This window comes from Dromiciops gliroides, chromosome 3 (assembly GCF_019393635.1).
Source record: "Dromiciops gliroides isolate mDroGli1 chromosome 3, mDroGli1.pri, whole genome shotgun sequence".
Lineage (NCBI taxonomy): Eukaryota > Metazoa > Chordata > Mammalia > Microbiotheria > Microbiotheriidae > Dromiciops > Dromiciops gliroides.
Window position 1 is genome coordinate 457,151,769 of NC_057863.1, and position 25,504 is coordinate 457,177,272.

Here is a 25,504-nt window from a genome sequence, read left to right on the forward strand (position 1 = left end):
CTAATACAAAAGAGACAGTTATTTTAGCCCTCCCTTCAACCTTTTTTTTGTATTCAATAAACAGCCCAGGAATAAGATTACTACTAGTCTCTACCCCCTGCTCTACCATAAATTAGTTTGTCAAATTTCCTCAACTATCTGGACTTTGGTTTCTTCACCTGTAATATAGAGATAATCCTTTCCCATCTCACATATTTATTGTGTGGAAAAAATAACAAGTAATCATAGATAGAAGAGAACAGTGAAAAATAGAGCCCTATTTTAGAAGCATCTTGCCCCTTCCCCCTCCATTATCTTAAATGTAGCTGAAATTCTCTGTGGGAATCACTTGTAGAATGTTCTTTAAGTCTGAAGAAAAGATGTAAAAAGACATTGCAGTCTCTTAGGCAGGGATGGGATGAGGGAGTGGAGAGAAATAAATAAATGCTACTTCTCACTCCTGAAATTATGTGGAAATATATGGATTCTCTCTCTTAACCATTTCAAAGGTAGGAAACAAACAAAAAACGTCAACCAAAGGATCAGGTTTGATCTGATTCCCATTTTTGTGGTGTTTTATATATTGTTAGGGGTTCAGGGAGGTGGGGAGGGGCAAGTTCCACTTTCATTTGCTTTTAGGGGAGTTTCAAGATTGTGGCTCAAATAACTATAATGTTAATGACGGTGAATGGATCGAGGAAGAACTAAATGGTATTAGATTGGTCTGGGCATGGACATAAAAGCTGAGAGACAAATCGCAGATGGGTCTGTTTGTACAGAAAAGGAAGTCATGAGAGGTGAATAAGCTGAGTTCAGAAGGGATCTTGCTTGATAACCAAATCAATGTTGTCTCCCTGATTTTCTATTTCCTTTTTTAAGGGATGGGAAAGACACGGTGGATTTTGTTACAAAATTGACACAATCCGTCGAAGTTTTGAACATGCTTCCAGTGGATATTACTGTCCTCCTTCACTTGTAACAGTTACCAACAGGTAGAATAATACTTTTTTTTTTAAACAGAAGCACAACTGCAACAGCAACAAAAAAAGGGGGGGGGGGGTTTTGCTACTGAAAGACATCAGCTCCAGCTGTTCCAGCTGCTCCAGCTGCTTTACGATCAGCTCTTGATGAAAAACAAATGCTTGTTTTGCATCACAGTATCAATTTCTTTGGCTGAGATTAGCTGAAATCATAAAAAGGCTATTCCCAAATTGATTTTATAGTAACAAATGCTAATGCAAATATTTGAATATTTCAGTCTCTTAACATTCCATAAAGATTTATTAGCTATTTTACAGAGCCTTAATATTATTCTTTCCAACCCTGCTAATAAATTCAGCTGAATTTTGGATTTCATTACCTAATTACTTACTTATGTAAAACAAATATGCAATTTAAAAATTATTATCCATTAAGGATAACCCTTTCCTTGGTTCTAATCATATTTTTTAAAAAGTTGGAATAGCAAAAGGAAATGATGACTAATATGGCAAATGTTCAAATGCCTCACAATCACCTCTTAAGTGTCTACTGTAACTTACTTGTACTCTTTCCTGGGAAAAGTATCTTCCTGACATTGAAGGAGAAAGGGTGCCCTTTATGCTTCCTGTGTAACTTTTTTTTTGTGTGTGAGGCAACTGGGGTTAAGTGACTTGCCCAGCTAGTAAGTGTCAAGTGTCTGAGGCTGGATTTGAACTCAGGTCCTCCTGAATCCAGGGCCAGTGCTTTATCCACTGTGCCACCTAGCTGCCCCACCCCCCTCCCCCGCCACGTGTAACTCTTAACAAATGAGAACATTTCAATATATGACATAATATTAGCATGGTAACTGTAGATATGGTTATCCCTTTCCTAAATGTTATGGGGAGCAGTAATTATGGTAAAGAAGAAGGGCTTTGAAAGACTGAACACTAAAGACTTTGACTGGGAGGACCACTAGAATGGAGCCAATGCAAAATCATGGTGTTATTCCAACCTTTGACATCAGCAAACATAGCAAACCACACTGATTTTGTCCCTCTACTTGATTATTTATCTAACAGTTGCATAAGTTGTAGAAATACTTCCTATCCTCCCCAACCCGATGTTTTAAAAAAAATAATTTAATTTTTTCAATTAAGAAAAATTGATTTTCTTCCCTGCCCACACCCATTGAAAAAGAAAAAAAAAAGACAAAGTCCTAGTAACAGAAATACATACTCAAGCAAAACAAATTCCTGCATTGGCCAACTCCAAAAAAATATACATATTTCATTCTTCCACATACTCTTGAACTAGTCAAGAAACCTGACCTACAAAGTTACTCTTTTAGTAAATTACACATCGATTCTCTTCTGCTAGAAGTGAAGAGTGAATCCTATTTTTACAATTTAAAAGAAAAGCTGTTTTCTTTGACCAGAAAGAAGGTAGTATGAACATTTAGACATCCATTAAACATCCTCTATAGGTGAAATACTAAATCAAGCATGGTGGGACACAAAAATAAAAATTAAAAGCATATTCCCTGCTCTGGTAAGGCTTAGTATCTCAATGGCAAGACAGGATCTGTGCTCTCTATACCATGGCCACATTTTGTACCTAATCCAGCTCAGTCATTTGAAAATAATTGAAGGATAGGGACTGGACCTGCGATTATATTTATATAGAGAATTCCCAGGTGAGGAAGCTCTCTCTACCAGAGCAGATCAGCATCTTCCCTAAAACATTTACTCAGCATGTAGAATTGACTAGATGGCACAGTGCACAGACCTGGAGTCAGGAAGACCTGAGTTCAAATCTTGTCTCAGATACTGAAGATTGCTCCTGTAATTAAAATTCTGATCACCCCCATTAAGTAACTCTTGGGCTAATTGTAGATTTAGGCATCCAGATGGCAAACAGTATAGAGCACTGGGTCTAGAGTTAGGAAGACCTTAGTTCAAATTTGACCTTAGATACTTACTAGTTTTGTGAACCTGGGCAAGTCGCTTCATCTCTGTATGCCTCAGTTTCCTCATCTTATGAATGTGTATAATAATAACCCCTACCTAGGGCTGTTGTGAGGAAAAAATGAGATTATATTTGGAAGGCATTTTGTAAACTCTAAAATGCCATACAAATAATGCTGGTTGTTACTGTGATTACTGTTAGGGTGACCTAGGACAAGTTGCCCAAGATCACACAAGCACTATTGGATAGACTGAATGTATAATGTCTAGATGACATAATTTCAGAATCATTTTGGTGGAACTAAAAGATTTCATTCTCTAAAAATCAACTAGGAGCAACATGAAGATGTCATTAAATGTCAGGACAGGGATAGAGATATACTCATAATTTCTTTGATTTAGAGAACTCCCTGAGGAGAAAGTACCTTCTATCAGTACAGGTTGGCATCTTTCCAGCAACTTGTACATAGTCATAGAGAATTGCTTAGAACAGCTAAGTGGCACAGTATATAGAGTGCTAGGCCTGAAGTTAAGAATACTCCTCTTACTGTGTTCAAATCTGGCCCCAGATACTTACTAGCTGTGTGACCCTGGGTAAGTCACTTAACCCTGTTTGCCTCAGTTCCCTCATCTGTAAAATGAGCTGCAGAAAGAAATGGCAGGCTATTTTGGTATCCAAATGGGGTCAGAGAGAGACAGAGTGAAAAACGACTGAAAAATTAGAGCCTGTGAGCTTAAGTGATGGAACCACACAGCCTGTATGTGTCAGCTAGTGTGAACCCAGGTCTTTCTGGCCCCTGAGGCTAGCTCTCGAACCAATACACCAAGCTGTCTCTCCAAGTGTCAGAAAGATCTTAGCATGTTGATTTCATGAGAATTCATCATAGGGGTTTGATGTAAGCAGACCAAAATTTATTTATTTTGTGCTCAATTTTCTTGAGGGTTTGTTTGTTTTTTTAAGGACCTGCCAAGTCTATGCAAAATTTTGATTATCTTGTCTAGCACTCCCTTTACAGATGGGGAAATTGGGGTCCAGTGAAGTCAAATAACTTGCCAAAGGTCATGCAGTTAAGCAGTGGCAGTGGCAGACTTAGAACCCAGGTATTCCTAACTGCTAGTGTGTATATTTTTTCTACCAAACCCAGCTGCCTCTAGGTCTAAAAGGATATGTAGCTGCAGAATTGAAATACCTCTAGGTCTTTGAGTCTTACAATTTTAATAGCGACTTTTTATTTGGGATAGTTAGGGAGAAAATGAAGGTTCTATGCAATTAATTCATAGACCTGGACAACCCCCTCTAACTTTGAGCAAATTCATTTCTCTCTGCCTCAGTTTCCTTCTCTGTAATATGATGAGTTTTTTTCTAGATGTCCTTTAAGGTCTTTTTTGACACTAAAATCCTGCGATTGCGAGGAGCTGTCCACCAGTGCTTTTGCCAATCATTTTTCCCTATTACAGATTTCCTGTTTGAGGCAGAGTCACTCTTGTCACTCACTAGCATACCCTGGCTCAGATACTAATGGATTTTCCACCCTTCTGCACAAGTGAGTGGCAGGTTGGATGGGCACAATTAGAACCACCTGCTCCAAATTACTTAGTTCTTTTGTTATCTGGACAACTCTTAGTCCTAGCTTTTTTTCCCCTTTAACCCTTTGTTCAGAAAAGAAGGCAAGGAAGATGGAGCCCTAATCCTGAGTAACAGAATTCCTACTTTTTGCAAAATGGTGACACATTTTTCAGGCTTTTGTGCCCTGCTTGTAGAGTGGCCGCAAAGGCAGGAGCACTCATGTGAGCTCCAAGGGCTCATTATCACATTGCATGTACAGCTACATATTGAATCAGTCTGCCATAAAATATTGAGCAACCAGAAATCCACATGACATTTGATTCTCTGCAGCTTTTTAGCACCAGATAGAAATGATCTTGTAACACTTCAGTTAATCTTAGCTTTATATTTGATTTCTTTGTCCAGTCATTTTTTTTTTCTTCCCCACACACCCATTCAGGCTAGTTCTTCTTATAGCATGCTTCTTTTCTAATACCTCATCAGATATAACAACCACAGCTTCAGAGTTCCATTGGATTTGTAGGTCAATAGCCATTAAACATGTATTCAATGCTAGGTATTTGTGCTAAGTGCTGGGAACACAAGCATTGAATTCGATTCCATTGAATAAATACTTAAGTGCCTACTATGTGCAAGGCAGTGTGTTCTGGGGATATAAAGGTAAAAATGCAATAGTCCTTCCCTTGAACAGCTAACATTCAACAAGGGAGAATAAAACATAAAAAAGATGGATAAATGCATAGATGGATAAATGAATAGATGGTAGATAAACAATAAAGAAGCAAATAAATAAAAGCTATATTCATATAACACTTTAAGGTTTGCTAAATTTTTATAAATATTGTCTCATTTTATCCTCAAAACAGCCATGGGAATGAGGTGCTATTATTCTGATTTTTACAAATAAGGACACTGAAACATAGAAGTGTTAAGTGACTTTCCCAGGTTCATATAACAACTAAGTGTCTGAGGAGACATTTGAACTCAGTTCTCTCTCATTCCAAGTCCAGAGTCTCTCTGCCTCACCACTTAGCACTAATAATTGGGGTTATCAGAAAGAGCTTTTGAGACATAACACAGACTCTTCTTTCAAGAAGCTTACAGTTTATTGGGTGGAGGAGAAGACATATACACAGATAATGGGAGAATGACATAAGTGCAAGATGAGAGAGAGAGAGAGAGAGAGAGAGAGAGAGCGCTTTTTTTTTCATTGGAATGGTCAAAGAAAATGTCATGGAAGAGGTAACACCTCTTTGGAACTTGAAACAAAAGAACTTTAACCAAGGGAGACAGAATAGGATACTCTTCCCTATCTAGACATGGGGAACAACATAGATGGGTACGTATGGGTAGAGGACAGTATAAGATTGGAGGGAGAGGATAGTGTAGTCTGATTGGAATGTAGATGATGGAAAGAGGAGCAATATGAGATAAAATTTGGAAGGTAAGTTGAAGTCAGATCATTTGAATGACAGACTTTGAATGATAGGATTGGGAGTTTAAGTTCCATTTGGTAGACAAGGAAGATCTACTTAAAGATTTTTGAGTAAGAGGAGAAACAGGAGGAAATTGTTGAAGGATGGATTAGGAAGATTATGGACCAGTTAGAGAGGGAAACCAGTTAGGAGACTGACAATAGTCCAGGTAAGAAGAAAGGAAGCAGGGGCAGCTAGGTGGCACAGTGGATAGAGCACCGGCCCTGGAGTCAGGAGTACCTGAGTTCAAATCCAGCCTCAGACACTTGACACTTACTAGCTGTGTGACCCTGGGCAAGTCACTTAACCCCAATTGCCTCACTAAAAAAAAAAAAAGAAGAAGAAGAAGAAAGGAAGCAACAGAGGGAATACATTGGAAGTGAAGCGGTAGGGTCAGATGTGAGAGATACTGTCAAAGAATGAACAAGTCAGTAAGTTCCCTATGAATTTGTATGGATATCTTGAAATAGTACCTGAACCTTTTCTTCCTCATCAGCTTGGTCACTGTTTTTGCTTTCAAACTTTTTTTCCTGTGCCAACATCTCCTGTAGAATTTTAGTCTCTGTGATTCTTCTTGTCTTTTCTCTGAACCCTTTGAAATCTACCCTTCCAAAACCTAGTGTGACATTCAGATTATTCCTGGCTTTCCTCTCCAATCCTGAATTCTAAGATGGAGTGGCCACTTTATCATTTCCATTTAAGCAGACAACTTCCTTTTTGTGGCTTAGCATTAGGTTCAGAATAGAAGTTACCCGTATCATTTGTTTCACCTTTTGAAAAAGGAATTATTATTAGGGCAAGTTAAAATTATATCCAGCAGCTCTGGGTGTGCGTGTTTGTGTGTGTGAGAGAGAGAGAGAGAGACAGACAGACAGACAGACACAGACACAGACACAGAGAGACAGAGCACAAATCTCACAAAGGTTTATCACCCATCACTTACTAAGCAAAATCTTCATAAAGGGGATAGATGAAGCCATGGAAATAGAAGACAATAAAAGAAAGAGAAGAGGAGCAAGGATGAGATGGTTGGAGGCTATCCAGATTTAATGGGTGGGAGGAGAGGATGAGGAGCCAAAAGGATGCTGAGAGACATAGGAGAATCATGTGTGCAGTTGCAGAAGTCAAGGCAGATGAGGATATTGAAGAGATACTGATGAACAGCATCACAGGCTGCGGAGATGTACAGAAGTATGAGAAATGAAAGGCCATTGGATTGGGTAATAAGAAGGACATCAGAGATCTTGGAAAGAGAAGTTTCTATGGTGTGGTAGGGATGGAAAACAAATTACAACGTCTTTATGAGAAACTGTGGTGAGGAAATGAAGCAGCAAGTATAGACCACTCTTTCTAGAAGTTTAGCAGTGAGAAAATTGTGGAGCTATCAAGATTAAGGTGAGGTTTTTAAGAAGGAGATTTGAACATGTATGTAGGTTTAGAGGAAGGAGTACAATAGTGAAAAGGGGATGACTGATGGAAGAAGGTCATAAAGGAAACAAGAGATGTAGCGATCTACAACACAGGTTAAGGGTTAGCCTTTGGTAAGCAGCAGGATCACTTGTTCCTTTAAAACTGAATAGAAGGAGCAAAGGATGTGTTAAGGAGTAGAGGAGACAAATTAAGCAATTTAATGTTGCATGGTCTCAGTCCTCACAGTAATGTAAAGGAAAGAACAGTCTCTGAGAGTTAAGGTGATAAATAATGGTGTTAGAGGCTTGAGGAGAAGGGATAGTATTTTAAAAAGCTACTGTGGGGGAAGAGATGAATAAAAGGATTGATAATCAATAGTGTGAGTCCAGGGAAGGTTAAACACATAAATTTCTATTGAATTCAGGTGGCACTATTTTGTGATTTACCAAAGGTTGAGGATTAGCAGGGAAGGAACAGTGGGAGACAAAGGAAGCGAAGATTCCAGGGCAGAGGAGAAGGAATTATTGAAATGATTGACCTAGGGTCACAACTTAGTAAGGATGGAAGTAAAGTAGAATAGAATTGATGGACTCGGGAATTAAGAAGAAATTATCTGTTTGGGTCCCCTTGAAATGAAAAAGAAAAGCAACTTCCACTGTTTGCCTAATAGAGAATAGAAAGGGGACAGGATTCTTTTATGTAGGGCTTCAAAAATAGCTACAAGCCTGCTATTTGAGAGAAGTCCAAAAGAAATCACTCAGCTCAGAGAGAACATCCTACTAATTGTGGATCAGTTTTAGTTCACATGTAAAGGGCCAACTCTTAAAAAGAAAAAAAAATAGTAAAAAAATAAATTGATCTCTGGCCATTGCCTAGCCTAGTACCTAGCACAGTGTTATGTTTGATGATTAATTAATTAATTGATTAATTGGAGAGTTACTTTAATATGTTTAACCTCTTCCTTTTGTCATGCTACTGTCTTTTTTGGTTTATAGAAGAAAAGATATTATTTCACCACAAGGTAGTTCAGCAACATTCTTTCCATGGATAAGAAATACTTTGGTTTATTTTGGACACTGTGCAGTCCATAATCGAAGTAACAAAGTGCTTCTTTGCATGATGCTGAGTTTTAGAAATCAAGAATGCCCTTAAAAAGTATACTTTTTTTTCTTCAGGGCAGTGGGGGTTAAGTGACTTGCCCAACACAGCTAGGAAGTGTCAAGTGTCTGAGGCCGGATTTGAACTCAGGAGCTCCTGAATCCAGGGCGGGTGCTTTATCCACTGCACCACCTAGCCGCCCCTCAAAAGTATACTTTTAAAAACAGAATAATATGCAGATCTTTACAAGAGATATCAGTGCTTTCAGACTTCCTTTTTTAATGAGAATTTAAAAATGTCACCCTAGGCAACAATTTTAAATTTCAAAATGATGACAGCTCAAAGTGCATTTTCTTTTAATCCTTTCCCTGCAAAGGATACCTTCTCATTTTCTGACCTTAGAGTTGATTGGAACAATGCATTCTTCCATGATTGAGCCCCAGAATTTCTTCCCAAGAAAAATTTGCCTTTTTAAATAAACAAGTGCCAAATTTTCATCCTTTAGCTTTTATAGGTAAAATGAAAAAAATATCATCTTCTTGTGCTCCTTAGAGAAAAAGGTGCAATCCTAATAATAATAATAGCAATGGAGAAGGTATAGGTAGTATTTTTTTTTTCTTTAAGTCTTGATGAACCATTTTAACCAACACTTTGAATGGGGTAAAACAAAATGGTCGGCTCTATCAAATCTCTGGGAAATCCTCATGTGAATAATTATAGAACCCTAGAGTCTGTTTTAAGGGTCTATACTTTTTCCTTTAATCAAAGTTTTTATATTTTCTTAGTAGTCATAATTCAATAGCAGGTATAGAGAGGAATATGATGAAATAATCATCCCCTTTTACTCCTTCAATTGGAATATTTTTTTTTTAAGTGAGGCAATTGGGGTTAAGTGACTTGGCCAGGGTCACACAGCTAGTAAGTGTTAAGTGTCTGAAGCTGGATTTGAACTCGGTACTCCTGACTCCAGGGCTGGTGCTCTATCTACTGCGCCACCTAGCTGCCCCTCAATTGGAATATCTTAAGCTAATTTTCTTAGAAGATATATTTAGAAGAAACATGTTTACTCCATTATCTTTCATTGAAGGGGCCATCTTTTAATCTGGAATAAGAAAACTGGAGGTCCAGTTTGATTTGAATGCTTTAAGATTTAATTTATGAGTTTTATATCCAATTACCTCCTTTCTTTCCCATATAAAATGAGTCATTGCTTGTTCAAAAAGCCAACAGCTTATATAGAGGAACAAATGCTTCACTGGGAGTTGGGAAATCTGATTTCCAGCTAAAACCTTAAGTAATTGGGTGAATTTGGGCAATATGAGACAGTATGTCCAGGACTACAAAGGTTTCAAACCCCAGCTCTGCCACTTACCAGTTGTGTGACCTGTGCAAGTCACTTAATCTACCATTTTCTTCATGTATAAGAAAGGTGGCTAGATGACTCCTAAAGTCTATGATCTTACGACAAGTCATTTCTCTTTTCTGAGCCTCAATTTCCTCATCTGTAGAATAAAAACTAGACCAGATGATTTCTAATATTTCTTCACTGCTATAATTATATGGTGTGTTTTTTTCCTGGATAATAATAAATAGAGCTGAAATAGACACAGAGGACAAAACCAAAGTGATTTTTTAAAAAAATCATGAACTATATTGCCACAGCTAATGGATACTGTTATTACAATAGCTTATATGGCTCCCTAATGATTTGAGTAGCGGCCTGGAAATGGAATCGGTAAAGGGTTAGGGACTGTTTCATTGGTATAGGGAATGCCTGGATAAGGGAATTCCCTCTATCAATGCAAGTTGGCTCCTTTTCTGCAACTGAAAGTCCTTGAGAGTTGTCTTGGGCAGTGGGAGGTTAAGTGACTTGCCCAGACCCTGCAGGGTCACTCTGCCTTATCAGAAGCAAAGCTTGAACCCAGATTTTCAGGAATCTGAGGCTAGATCTCTGTATACATATTGCCTCTAATCCATAAATATGTTAGTAAAATGGTAGCCCTTTAATTTGGGCATTGGAGAAGTAGCATGCTGGAGTAGAATGTTGAATTTTCCCTCTGAATTTGAAGTCAAGGGACCTGGGTTCAAATCCTAGGTCTGCCTTTTTCTACCTGTGTGGTGAGACCTTGTACAAGCTACTTAACCCTCTAGGCCTCAGTTTCTTCATCTGTTAAAAAAGAAAGAGGGGAGGTGGCACTGTAATAGATGGGCTCTAAAGTCCCTTCCAGCTCTATAGCCATGAACCTCTGAGCTATGATGCCATGGACTTGGTATTCACTCCCCAGTTCAGTCACTGAGTCAGGGACAGTCATGTTAATCTATCTCAAAGAGGAAAGTGGTCCTTGGGGCTTCCTTCCACTTCTGAAAGAAGAAACTGATGAAAACAAGGGGAAATCACAATAAGTCATAATACATTCAGCCAAGTTTTACATCCCTGTGAAACAAGTTGTCTAATGTACTACCACTAATACCTGGATAAATAATTTTCTTATCAGAAATAATCTTTCAGGACTCAATAGCTAAAACAGCTGCAGAACACACTCACCAAACTCAAATGAAAATCAGTTTCCTCTGCAAGAGGAAGAACCACTGGTACATAAGATCACGATGTACTATTAATTAGTTGGTATTACCAGAATATTCAGGGGAAAACCTGAAGAAACCACATTTTACCCTCTCTGTTTCCTTCCCCCTCTCCCTGAGATTGCCTTTATTTTGTGAAGTCATGTTGCTTCTCCAGAACAGACAAGGATTGTAAAGCCACAGCACCCAAATATTTTGTTAAAATACAAGATAAAACCCTTGTTGAGTTGTATTGGCAGGTTTGCTGGGGAGTTATAGGAAATTTCAGCTTTTTAGTGACTGTAGCTAGGACCCGGGGTATGTGTGGATGGGGGGGGTGTCTCCCATTGATCTAGAGTGTATTGGCAAGTAAAACTGAACTATAGGCTTCATAACTAAGTGCCTAAGTTTGATGTTTCCTATTTACTCACTTCTACCTATGGGAGGCAGAATTATGTAGTGAATGGGGGGAAAGCCTTAGTGTGAGGAAGACCTGGGTTCACGTTCTAATTCTGATACATACCAGCTGTGTGACCATGTGTGACCTCTCAATTTTCCAAGCAACTCTCCAAGACAGAAAGTCACAAGTGAGGAGTTATAAGTCTGGAGCGTGGAAGGGGTTTCCATAGCAGGAGTTCCCTAAAATGATAAAATCACAGGTCTGGACCCAGAACAAATAGAAAATCCAATGAGTAGAACTGACTGAATTCTTGTCACTATAAACCACTGTAAAAATCTTCTTATTCTAGTATGTAGGTTCACCAAATACATATGAACTTATTAAAATGTTAGGCAGAAGCACATACACATACATGTTAGATGAAGTCAACTCTCACTGTGTGTTAGGGAAGGGAACATATATGAAGCAATTTCAAAACCAAAAACCATGCATTTGGCTAACTGCTGAGCCCTTTAGTAGGGAAACATACTAGGAGTAGTTCCCTGGGTTTAAAGATTATTCACATTTTTTTATAAATGGCTATTGACTCTTTATATATTTTTTAAAGCAAAAAAACTTATGCACACTACACTGTGCCCTGCATGAGCAAAGTGGCTTAATGTCAACACACTGGAATTGCCAGTATGTGTTTATTCAGGGGGGAATAATGCCCCTCCTCTCTCCTCCCCACTCCTCCTTCCCCACTCTCAACCCAGGCCCTGTGGCTCTGTGTGTGGCCCAAGCTTATGGAGGGACCACAATGTCTTAGGAATTCTGCCCCTGGCGCAGTAACTTCCACCACTGCCCCCACCTTCCCCCAAAAGAGACCTGGCCACCACCCCCCACTTCTCCCCCCAAAAGGTGCCTGGCTAGAATCATTATAATGCTAGCAGGAAGGATTGGAGCCCAGTTAGTAAAGACCAGATTCTTTCCTCTGATGTATTTCTGGGAATCAGACCTACATTTTAGCATTTATTACTCATGTTCAGGGTTTTCAGATTTTTTTCCCCTTGTTCTATATTTTAAGTGTTTCAACAGAATTGCTTACTCTGGTACCATTCTGTGCACCTCATTATGTTTTAATGTCATTTTTTATTGCTGAGAAACTTAATATAATCATTTCCCATTTCCCCTATTAAGGTTTGAACAGGCTTTTATTACCAGTTTGATCAGTAGTGTGGTAAAAACGGAGGACAGTTATTTTTGGATAGCTCTTCAAGACCAAAATGTTACAGGCGAATACACTTGGAAAACAGCAGGGCAAAAGGATGAGCCAGTGCAATATACAAACTGGAACAAATATCAACCAAGTGAGTAAAATACACTGTGGCATAAACTTGAATTCTTCACACTAACTCCTGCTTCTTCTGTTCTTTTAGCCCAGTTTCTCCCATCCATCAATCCATTCCTTTTATGTCTTCCTTAAAACCTCTCAAGTCTCAAATCCACTGATAAACCACCAGTCCTTGCCAAGGGACTGGTAGGTATGCTGCCATTTTTATCGATATTTGGGGGTGAGTTGAGGACTTTCTATGTGCAGGTGCTCTGCTAGACACTGGGAGATCCAGAGATTAATCAAAACTATTCTCTGTCTTCATGGAACTTGGGGTGAGACTATACCTACATGAATACAGTGAAGGGAGAATCAGCTACAGATACATATTGTTATTATGTAAGGCAATATGAACCTAAGGCTATAAATTATATAAAGAACAGGTATTAAATGTCTAAGACAGGATTTGAACTCATATCTTTCTGGCTCTTCAGTCCAATGTTCTGTTCAATGTACCACTTAGCTAGCATCAGTAACCATTTCATGGAGGAGACTATTTTGAAGTAGGCATCAAAAACCAGATATTCTTTTGACTAGCAGAGATATGAAAGACCTCTCTCTAATTACCTAATTTCAGGTCCAGGAAATGGTTTGAGCAAAGGTAGAACTGGGGGAATCATGAGCTATTTTATAGGACAAAATAAGGAACCTTATTTAGCCAGAGAATAAAGTATATGTATGTGGGTAGTTGGAAATAGGGCGAGAAAAGTAAATTGAGGCCATATGGAGAAAGTTCCAAGCATTTTGAATTGATATGAAAATGAAAGATCAGCCATTGAAGGGTTTTGACTGGAGAAATAACAAGACCAGAAGGACTTTTTTAGAAAGAATAATGTGCTGGTGGTTTGACAATGTAGATCCAAGGGAGAGAGAGAAATAGAAGTTGGGATAAGCAGTTAGGAAAAAATATCACTATGACCCAGACAAACAAGGAGGGTATGAATTAGGGTAACTGCAGTGAGAATAGAAGGAAGAATCAGCAGGTTTTATGACTGGCGCAACATAGTTGGGATAATTACTGCTAGACCAAAGCAGGGCTAGGACTCGATACAATTCCTGCCCATGTTCTAAGGTTAGGAAATCCATTTCATCATAGAATCCACTATGTATTGAATTGGCCCTTGAGGTTTGAAACCCTGGTGGGTTGGCACAATTTGAAAACATTCTCTAGTTCTAATCTACACTCCTAGACTGACTTCATCAGTCTTTTAAGGCCTTGTTAAAATGTGGAAAGACCACCCCCTCAGCATCTCAAGAGAAAGGAAGAGCAAAGGAGGGAAAGATCAAATTCAATCAGCTGAGTGTACAATTAAAGGATTTCAACTCAGTTATATTGTGAGGGAGAGTGCAAGTTAGACCACATGGCCTGTAACATTCCTTTTAGATTCAGGATTTGGTAGTTTTGAAAAAAGATGATTTAGACTGCTATATATCGTCAGTCTAATAAGAAGACTGTGAAAATTGGTGGGTTTTTTAACCACATGAATTAAGTTCAACAGTTCATTGAACAAAATGAGCCCTTTTTCATTAATATATTCTCCTTAACTAATTATTTAATTAATATCTTTCCTTAATATCTCTCTGTCTCAATCCACTCACTAACCACTGGTCCTTGCCAAGGGATTAGTAGGTAGGCTGCCATTTTAAAAATTGTTTTGGGGTTAGTTCATTCATTTAATAATGATTTTGACAAATCTATACATGTTATTTTTGCTTCTTTTATACTGAAGAGAGGAAATAAGGGGAGAAAATACAAAGCATTAATATTATTAAACTACAAAGAATGATATATTAGAAGTGGTACTTTAATTTTTTATTCAGAATAAAAGTATTTTTACTCTAAATAAATACTAAAGCACCAATTCTGACATACTTTGGAGCATTGTTATAAAGAACCACACTTGTCAAAATAAATTAACTGCATTCTGGGAAGTAAGATTCCTTGGCCTCTGTGTCAAAGGGCCAATGGAGGAGGGGGAAGAAGGGAGGGAAGAGGAGGAATATTTGCATGTTTGTAAAACTTGGAATATATAACAGAACTCCCTGTCATTAGTAAGTTTCTGCTGTAATTTATTTGACTGGCACTACTTGTCTTCCCTTTTCCCTAAGCAAAAATACTGTTGTGATGCTCAGTTTGGCTCCTGATGCTGATTGACAGTGAGCAAATTGTCTTTGAATAAGATGAAAATGTAAATCTTTTTGAAGAAAATGGCAATATAAAAGCCCCTGTGTTTTCCTTTTTTCCCTTAAATTGCAGCTTGCAGAAACACTACCCTAAATCACATTTTCTTTTCTACCTGTCACAAAAGAATCCATTAGCCTGGCCTCTGTGTCAGAGCCCTAATCCAGCCAAGACTGACTAATAAATTGACCACTGAACAGGAAGCTGACTGCTTTTCATAAACTCAGCCAAAGCAGTGACCTTGTGTGTTACCAACAAAATAATCACCCGGTGATGGATTCACAGTTCTGCCATTTTCAATCAAAAAGCAAATTTGTGGTATGTGCTCTTTTACAAGGAATAAAAAATTCAGGTCAATGACCAGGAGAAATATTTCAGATGAAAACTAATTAATAGTATTGATTAAAACATGTGATTACAACTAGGGTCTCTTCCTTAGTTACAATGGGGCCAATGATTAGAAGTTTAAATGCACTTTGTACATGATTTGGACCTTTCAAATGAAATTGAGCTTTGTCTACGATGGGAAGGAATAGGTCAGATAAGATAGTGCCAAAGAGCATTTTGTGAGCAAAATCGGAAATTATTCATTATGTGTGTAGAGAAGAAAGAAGGATTTTTGAAATGCTACCTGTTTTACATTCACTCCACAATAGCCACATCCTTTTCAGACGTGTTTTGGGACTGCAGATGCTGGGAGTCTCTGAACAGTAAAGGTGTGCCCCCAATGGCCAAGAAAGAGGAAATCTCATACCAATGAGAGACATAAGTGCTTTCACTAGAGCAACAGAAACATGATGATAAGAAGGAGGAAGAGGAGAAGGATAATAGCTAGTATTTACTTAGTACTTCATGGGCACTTTACCTGAGGTCACTGAACTTTTTTTTTAATCTTTTCATAATTATTTAAATATATTTGGTTTCTCTTGTAATCATATATTTCATTTTGTGCATTTAGAAACATTATTCTTTGAAGGTATCCTTAGGCTTTATCAGAATACTGAAGAGGTCTATGATACCAAGAAAAGTTTAGGAACCCTCCTCATATGATGCTTTAAGGTTTGTAGAGAACTTTATATTTAGATATAGATACCACATATATGTTTATATAAAACTCATTTGATCTGCATGATCTTATGAAATCATTCCTATTATGATACTCATTTTATAGATGAGAAAATTGAGACTGAGAGAAGTTAAGTAACTTGCTCAGGGGCACACAGCTAGTAAGTATCTGAAGCAGTATTTGACCTCAGATCTTCCTGACTCCATGCCTGGTACAATTTAGCTCCCTCACTATAAAGTCTCCCACATATAATGTTTAGTATCATTTTTTTATCTTTCTTCATTTGCTAACAGAGTACTTTAAATATAATATCTGTTTAATAAATTGAAGGAAAGAAGGATGGAAGAAAAAGAAGGGAGAGAGAAGAATAAAAAAAGGAGGAAGGAAGGAAGGAAGAAAAGGAGAGCGGGAGGATGGAAGAAAAGGAGAGAGGGAGGAAGAAAGGAAGGAAGAAAAGGAGAGGGAGGAAGGAAGGAAGAAAAGGAGAGGAAGGAAGGAAGGAAGAAAAGGAGAGAGGGAGGAAGAAAGGAAGAAAAGGAGAGAGGGAGGAAGAAAGGAAGAAAAGGAGAGAGGGAGGAAGAAAGGAAGAAAAGGAGAGAGGGAGGAAGAAAGGAAGGAAGAAAAGGAGAGGGAAGAAGAGAGGAAGGAAGGCTGGCTGGCTGGATAGATGGATGGATTTAAAGGTTCTGGGTAAGTTTAGACTGGAGAAAAAGGGGGACTTAGAGGAACATGGTAGCTGTCTTCAAGTACAGCTTGGTCTGGCCCCAGGAAGTTGAAATAAGAGCAACTACTTAAAAATTGCAAAGAGACAGATTTCAGTTCCATGTGAGGTAAAACTTCAAAAATTTGAGCTTTCCTAAAGTACAAAAAGCTGCCTCAGGAATGAGCAGGTTCTGGGTTCCTATAGGTTTTCAAGTCAGTACTGAATGACCTCTTGAGGATATTGTCAGACATGATTCTTGCCTAAGTACATGTAGTGCACCATACCGCTTTCAGCTCTGAGATCCTGTGATTCAGCAAGGCAGTGTGCTAGGGGCTGTAGAGACAAAGAGGAAAAATGATATTGTCCCTATCCTAATGGCCTAATATTTCAGTAGTGGAATGTGACAAAAAGCAGTAATATAAATTAGAATGAGGTATGTTTTATAACATTAAAATGTTTTTAGAAGGAGAAAATTAGAGAGTTGAGGCCAGTTGGGCACAGAGGCATGAGAGATTAGGAAGGGAGTAATCTCCTTCAGCTGGACAACAATTCATAGCTGCTTAAACAGAGACCATTGATCAGTGGATCAATGTCGGTCAAGAGGTTGGTCTGTAGGAACTCTGCTCCAATGGTCTGTTTCTTTTCAATATTTTTATCTGTGTCATGGATGAACACAAGTGTAGTATGCTTGTCAAACTGTGGGTGACATGTAGCAATCACTAAGTGGCAGAATAAGAATTTTTTTTAAATTTAGGAAGCTGAAATGTCATCCCAAATCTAACAAGATGAAATTTCATAGGTATAAATTCAAAGTCCTATATTTGGGGTTCACATAAAATCAGTTGTACAGGTACAAGATAAGGGAGACTTCACTTTTACATTTTCCCTGTGCAGTTGACTGCACGTTCCATGAGTCACCAGTGTAATGGACTGCTGCAAAAAAGAAAAAACACTTCAGTTTAATCTTAGACCACATTAATAGGATTACAGGATCATAGATTCAGAAGTGGAAGGGGCCTTAAAATCCTTCTGATCCTCCCTGTCTTTTTATAGATGAGGAACTAGGAGCTAGGAACTATATTAAGTGAATTGTATAAGGCCACACAGACAGCAAGCAGTACAGCTGGGATGCAGACCCAAGTCAGCTAGGTGGCACAGTAGATAAAGCATTGACCCTGGATTCAGGAAGACCTGAGTCCAAATCCTGCCTCAGACACTTGACACTTATTAGCTGTGTGACCTTGGGCAAGTCACTTAACCCTCATCGCCCTGCAAAAAAATACAAAACAAAACAAAAAACCCAGGTCATCTGACTCAACTGCCACAGAAATATAGTGTCCACAACAAGGAAGATAACTGGCATGAGTCAGATAACATTCACTTGACGGTCAGTAAGCAATTATTAAGTCCTTACTCTGTGCCAGGCAGCTGGCAAGCTGGCAAGTGATGCAATTGATAGAGTGTTGGACCTGAAGTCAGGAAGATTTATCTTCGTAAGTTCAAATCTGGCCTCAGACACTTCCTAGTTGTATGACCCTGGGCAAGTCACTTAACCCTGTTTGCCTCAGTTCCTCATCTGTAAAATGAGCTGGAGAAAGAAATGGCAAACCACTCTAGTATCTGTGCCAAGAAAACCCCAAATGGGGTCACAAAGAGTCAGACACAGCTGAAATAACTGAACAACAGCAACAACCAGTGCCAGATTCTGTGCGAAGCACTGGAGATACAGTGAAAGGCAAAAGTAACATCTTTTCTCAAGGAACTCACACTTTAACTCAGATCAATTCAATGAGCATTCGTTAAGCACCTCCTCTTACATACAAGGCACTATACTGGATACTCAGGATACAAAAAGAAAATGAAAAATAATCCCTGCCCTCAAGGAAATTAAAGTTAACTGGGAGGGGGTGGTGGTGCGCAGTTAGGTGGCACAGTGGATAAAGCACCAGCCCTGGATTCAGGAGTACCTGAGTTCAAATTCGACCTCAGACACTTGACACTTACTAGCTGTGTGACCCTGGGTAAGTCACTTAACCCTCATTGCCCTGCCCAAAAAAAGAAATAAGAAGGAGGAGGAGGAGGGAATTTAGGAATTCTGATAATCCCTGGAGGCATTTACCAGGAGGGTCATCTGGATCATCCATGGAAGATGAGAAAATTGTTGGCTTTGGAGAAAGGAGATCAGTAAAATGCCCAAAATGAATAGATCTTTAATTTAACATGACTGTGTTCAGGAAAATTTGTGCTAATTGATGGAAAGTGATGAGAAACTTGTCTGTTATGTGGTAATGTTCATGTCTTGATTTCTTCCTAACTGGGGTCTTGTGCTTGTTCAAGCATCCAGGTTGGCCAAGGGATCCACTTTAGAAGGAAATTCCATTGACATGAAAACTTCATTAGGGCAGGTGACTTTAGTGAGGACCCTGAGGATTCTTTTTTTTTTTTTTTTTTTTTTTTTGCAGGGCAATGGTGGTTAAGTGACTTGCCCAGGGTCACACAGCTAGTAAGTGTCAAGTATCTGAGGCCGGATTTGAACTCAGGTACTCCTGAATCCAGGGCCGGTGCTTTATCCACTACGCCACCTAGCTGACCCGAGGATTCTTTATGGTATTCATGAAAGATATTTGTTAAGTTCTGTCTTCTGTGCAAGGTTCTTTGGGTTTCCTATGTCATCTGCCTTCCAGAACTCAGCTGTTTAGGCTCCAATGTGATAAATGTCAAGATTGACCTAAACCCAAATATAACCCTAGGCAGAACCCATGAAATGGCCAAATGACTAACTCAGGTGAACTTGGAATGAGTTTTGAAGGCTTTCCTTTCCTCCCTTCTTATCAAGGTCAGCTTGCTGGTTATAGTGGTAGGGTCAGGCTCAGAATCCAGTCTGCTTGATTCTTGACCTGCTATTCTGTCTACTGTACTACACCCAAGATCTTGTGTGTTCACACCCAAGCAACCATTGTCCTAATGTTGACTCAGCTTGCCAAGGCCCTGAATTGTGTAATGCCTGGTCCAGGCTAGCTGTCCCTGGAAATTCCGGTGCACCAGGATCTTCTCAGCTCCTTATCCTCATCAAAACAACATGTCCTATGTTCTAAAATCCCCCAGGACTTATCAAGAAGAGAGCTAAACCACTGGATGTGTTATTTTGTTAATGGATTGATATGTTGTCTTCCCCAGAAACCTAATTACTTTTTTCTTTTTTTTTCTTTTTTTTTGGTGAGGCATTTGGGGTTAAGTGACTTGCCCAGTGTCACACAGCTAGTAAGTGTTAAGTGTCTGAGCCTGGATTTGAACTCAGGTCCTCCCGAATCCAGGGCCTGTGGTCTATCCACTGCGCCACCTAGCTGTCCCCCTAATTTCTTTTTGTCCTTCATTCTTTTTTTTTTCTTTTTTTTTTGCAGGGCAATGAGGGTTAAGTGACTTGCCCAGGGTCACACAGCTAGTTAAATGTCAAGTGTCTGAGGCTGGATTTGAACTCAGGTCCTCCTGAATCCAAGGCCAGTGCTTTATCCACTGCGCCACCTAGCTGCCCCATCCTAATTTCTTTTTAACAAGGACGTTCCATAAACTAGACACTAAGGAATCATTTTAATGGCAGGGAATTCAGGCACATGTAGCAAAATCAGGGGCAGGCAGGCCTCATGGTACCTCTCATATTGGAGCATGTGAACAGTGGCCTATGGGAAGGGGCAGACTTTCTGCCTTGTGGCTATGATATATAAAAGGAGAACATAGTTTAGGTCATGGAGTAAGTGACTTACCTGACTTTACATTTTAACTTTTCAAACTGACTAAAATTTGCCTTATTTCTAAATATTGTGATATTGTCTGTCCCTCTCCTCTCCTCTCCTCTTTCTTGAGTACCTAGAGGAGTTATAAGGGAAAGGGGTGTCAAGATAAGGAAAGTTGAATGAAAACTATGGATGTCACTCTAGCATTACAAACTGCAGTCCAAGCTTCCCTAGATTTTCTTCTCTTCTTGAGGGAGTTATCAAACTTGAGAAATATCCCTTAAACTCAGAGAAGAAACTTTCCTGACTTTTTTACTTACCACCCGCTATGCCTCTTATTCAGCTTTGCAAGCATCACCATAATATAGGATTGTAAATTCAGTTTGTATCTCCCTTAGCTCAGCCTCCCTTTATTATTCCTCTTTACAGCTTCTTTGGGGGGCTGAGGCTCTAAAATTTAGGTCAAATGTTCCATTAAGGTAACCACTTTAAAATACCAATAACACTCATACAGCACTTTTCATCTTCATAGTGGTTTACAAACATCTCCTTTCTTCACTAATGAAGATGAGTTAGATTTCTACAGTGTCCAAAACCAAAGCTATTTAATCACTGTCTTATAGAGAAAAGTAAGACAAAATGCAAGACTAACAAAAAAAAGTATATTACATTTTAAAATTTGCTGATTCCAATAGTCTGCAAAAAACTGGGCTTTTTTTTCCTTCCAACATGTAGGCAAGACTTTTCTGCTTTAAAGTCCCAGCATCCATAATGAAATTGAATATATATCTCCAGCAGCCCAGCATTTCCCATAAGGCCTACAATCTAGCTAGGGAATGTATTTTAGTCACTATACTCCAAGTGAAGAATTCTCAAGTTATAAATCCTCCATACATAGAAATAGCTGAACATATATTTACTGCCTCTCCTTTCTAACTGCTCACACTGAGGGCATGGCATCTAGAGAGATAGCAAGGTATAGTGGGTAAAGGACTGGAATAGGTGAGTGAATATTTGATTTCTGGTCTATTAGCTGTGTGATGGGCAGCTTGGTGGCATGGTAGATAGAGGATTGACTCTTCTAAAAGGCAGCTATTTGCATGACAGCTAGAAGCAATCCTCCCTTTTCTATGGCTGCCATATGTGTTTAGAGTAGTGTCTGAGTTTCCCGCTTTCCAGAGACCAAGCGCCGCATTCTTTCCTCTCTCTCAGAATTTTCTGTCTTCATTTCTGTCCACCAGAGAGGAATGGAAATGAGGTAGTCATGCCAATGGAGTACATGTTTATTGTTATTGTTTCAGTATTCTATTATGAGATGCCAGTTATTCATCACTGCTGAGATGTCTCACCTGAGAACAAAATGGTGGTGAAGTCTGATGTTAAATCTGCTTGTTTTCTGATTTTTAGGCCACAGTGGAGGCTGTGTGGTTATTCGGGGAAGGAATCCCCCTGGTTCCTGGGAAGTCAAAGACTGCAGGAAATTTAAAGCAATGTCCTTGTGCAAACAACCGGTGACAGCGAGGAAAGAGACTGAGCATGAAGAGAAGTGGCCTTTTCATCCTTGCTTTTTGGGATGGGAATCAAAACCCAGTCTCACCAGTTGCTACAAGGTGAAAACAAAGACCTCGTTAGGATTATCAATTCAGTTCACGTTAAGCCCCTTTGATTCATGTGTCCTGAAGACCTAAGTGATTATTACAAATTCAGAAGGAATTAATTTCTCTTCCTGTAGTCGATTACAGTCAGATGACATCATGCACATAAAATGCATTGAAGTGCTCCATAAAAGTGAGCCGGTATTATTGTGTGCACTACAGAGTCAAATTCAGAATTTCCCCAAAGACTACAGGGTTCCTTGTGGCGCTGAAGTCCTTCGATGCAGAATTAATCCTAAGGCCCCGATTGGTATTGTTTATGTTGATAAGATTCAATGAAGTACTAGAAGAACAGAGTGGAAAATACCTGGAAATGAGAATAGATTGATTTTGTGTTGCTTGTAAGTAAGTTAATTAAAATCTTGTTATAAGATAGTACAACTTTGAATTATTTAATCAATCAATCAATAAGCATTTATTATACACTTACTATGCAGCAAGCATTGTGATAAGGATATGAAGACCCAAAAATGAAATAATTCCTATCTCAAAAGAGTTTACATTCTATTAAGAATAGACTTTAAGCTTTCCAGAAGCATAAAGGCTTTACCCAATTTATGTCTACGTTTTATATTTTTGCATATGTGTACACACACACACACACACATAGACATACATACATATACACACACACACACACATACACAGACCTACAGAGGCAGATAGATGGCTCAGTGGATAGAGCACCAAGCCTGGAATCAGGAACACCTGAGTTCAAATCTAGACTCAGACACTTGCTAGCTGTGTGACCCTGGGCAAGTCACTTAACCTCTGTTTACCTTAATACACTGGAGAAGGGAATGACAAACTACTCTAGGATCTTTGACAAGAAAACCCCATGAACAGGATGGTCCATGGGGTCACAAAGAGTTGGACACAACTGAACAACAACAAATGTATAAATATAACACACACATAAACATGTTGTGCCCCTTTGCAAATGGTTTCAGAGCTATGCCCATCCTCAGATTAATTCTCACTATCTCTTGTAGTTTTCAGCAGTAACTTGTACACTGGAAGTGGTGTCTAAGGGTTATCATTAAGGATATAGATGCTTAAAAAAGGAGGTGGACTGGTCATATCCGTGGTAACAGAAGGACAATCTAGTGCTTCTTAAGGAATGTTAAAGGGCCTAGAAGAAGACCTCTAGTGAAATCAACAAGCATTTATTAAGCACCTACTATATGTCTGGTACTATGCATTGAGTAGATCCTCAAAGAAGGATTTATGGGAAGGAAATGGACAAGAACTATACCAGATGAGAATTTTTGAGTGAATTAAGGTCTTCAATGAAGTGAATATGCATGAAGTGAATACTCACTTAATGAAGTGAATGCTCATATTAGTGAGATCATGGATCCGATGTGAAGAACATCATCCATCATCAGTTTTATAGTCTAGTATTGAAGAACAATTATCTTTTTACTCATATTTGAAAATCTTTCAAAAAGTTGGCATTTTGGTTTTTTGTATTTTGTCTTTGTTCAGAACTTAGTATAGAAGACTGTAAAGAGGGTGCTAACTTTGGGCAGGAGTGCCCTTGTACAAATAGGGATATCCAACTGGGGGACTGAGTTTTTTCTCTTTGGTTTCGTTATGACACTTACGTTTATTTTCATAGAAATATAAAATACATGTGGCTCCCTGTCTCGATAGACCTTAAAGTTGCCCAGGAAGCCAAAAATAGATATGCATGCAATCAATTTACTAATTTACACCATAAAATATAGCACATGACGTTCTTAGAATCATAGATCTCAAAATAATTTTAGATATTTTTAATCTCTTTTTTAGTCTGTGAAATCCTTGAGAGTTACAGACTGATTTTGCCTTATTTTGTATCCCTAGTGCTTAGCCTAGTCCCTGACACATAGTAAACTTGATTAAGGCCCAAAATGATTAGGTGACTTGTACAAGGTTACATAGCCCCTTAGTTTCAGAACTAGGATTTGAACTTGGGCCTTGTGACTTCAAATCTAATGCTTTTCCCACCATATCACACAGACCACACCAATAAAAAGACTAAATTAGGACCAAATCTGCAGCAATTGGAATATAGGCTCTGTGAGTCCCAAAAATTTTAAACGAGGAGACAATCATTTTCTCCTACCCATTTCAATTCCTTCATTTGCTGGCCAATGCCTCTCAAAATGAATGATTATGTGCTAATCCTGCATCCACAGAAAGGAGGGGAAAAGGAAACTTACATAGTGGGTTTTTTCCCCCCCCAGGGCAATGGGGGTTAAGTGACTTGCTCAGGGTCACACAGCTGGTAAGTGTCAAGTGTCTGAGACCGGATTTGAACTCAGGTACTCCTGAATCCAGGGCCGGTGCTTTATCTACTGCGCCACCTAGCTGCCCCCCATAGTGGTTTTCGGAACAAAAGTTAAAAAAAAAAAAAGGGCGGGGGGGGGGGGGATGGTTATTAACACTTACCGGATACATGCCAGTGACCTGGTAAGTGCAAATCTTTCAGTTAACAAGCATTTCTTAACTACTTACGTTGTCCTAGGAGCTATGCTCCATCCTGGGGATGCAGAGGAATGTCAGGAGAATGCCCCTGGGTTATTTAATTTTTTTTTTTTGGTGAGGCAGTTGGGGTTAAGTGACTTGTCCAGGGTCACACAGCTACTAAGTGTCAAGTGTCTGAGGCCGGATTTGAACTCAGGTCCTCCTGACTCCAGGGCCGTTTCTCTATCCACTGTGCCACCTAGCTGCCCCTGGGTTATTTCTTCAAGTAAGGAATCAAAAGCCTTATAGGGATACTGATGTTTTTGTTTTTTCCAACCTGGATGGGATTTGATGTGTGAAATGCTAACTCGGATTCCATAGGGGATGCAGGGATAAACTCCCATTATATAAAGAGTCCAACAAGGAAGAAAGAACTTACATATTAATATAGCTTTGTATAAACATGTGTATGCATGTATATATACCAGAGTAAGCAATATTGATTTGTTTACATTCCTCAGAGTAAGGAATTGCACTTGCAATTACAATATTCTTAGAAACAAAAGTATGTTCTTCTATACATAAGAAGAGGAGGAATGGAACTACTGAGACTAGCTATTATGGAAAACATTGCAGCAGTTAACATTTTCTTGATCCTACAAATATATATAGCAGTTGTCGGTATGTACACATTTGTGAATTAGAGTGAATCAGGAAGGAGATACATTTTTAGTTATATTGAAAAGATGAACACGTTAGGATGTGATCCATAGAGGCTAGAATGCAAGTTGTTTCAAGGTCAACAAAGGGAAAAAGTCTAGAGAGGGGTGGCAGGAAGGTTTATTAGGCTGGTATCATAGATAGACTTGTGTATTGAATTCAGGTAGAGACTCCTAACTTTAAATGGACTTCAGAAGTCTATAGTC

At 38.9% G+C, this 25,504-nt stretch overlaps 1 protein-coding gene across 1 annotated transcript in view; it reads left to right on the top strand.

The window, feature by feature from the left end:
* PLA2R1 (phospholipase A2 receptor 1) overlaps positions 1-25,504 on the top strand; it is a 161,726-nt gene that overhangs the window by 95,214 nt on the left and 41,008 nt on the right. Inside the window, exons 10-12 of the mRNA XM_043996789.1 lie at positions 859-971; positions 12,598-12,767; positions 21,880-22,082. Of these exons, the coding sequence (XP_043852724.1) occupies positions 859-971; positions 12,598-12,767; positions 21,880-22,082 (486 nt within the window). The remainder of the gene's footprint in view (positions 1-858; positions 972-12,597; positions 12,768-21,879; positions 22,083-25,504) is intronic.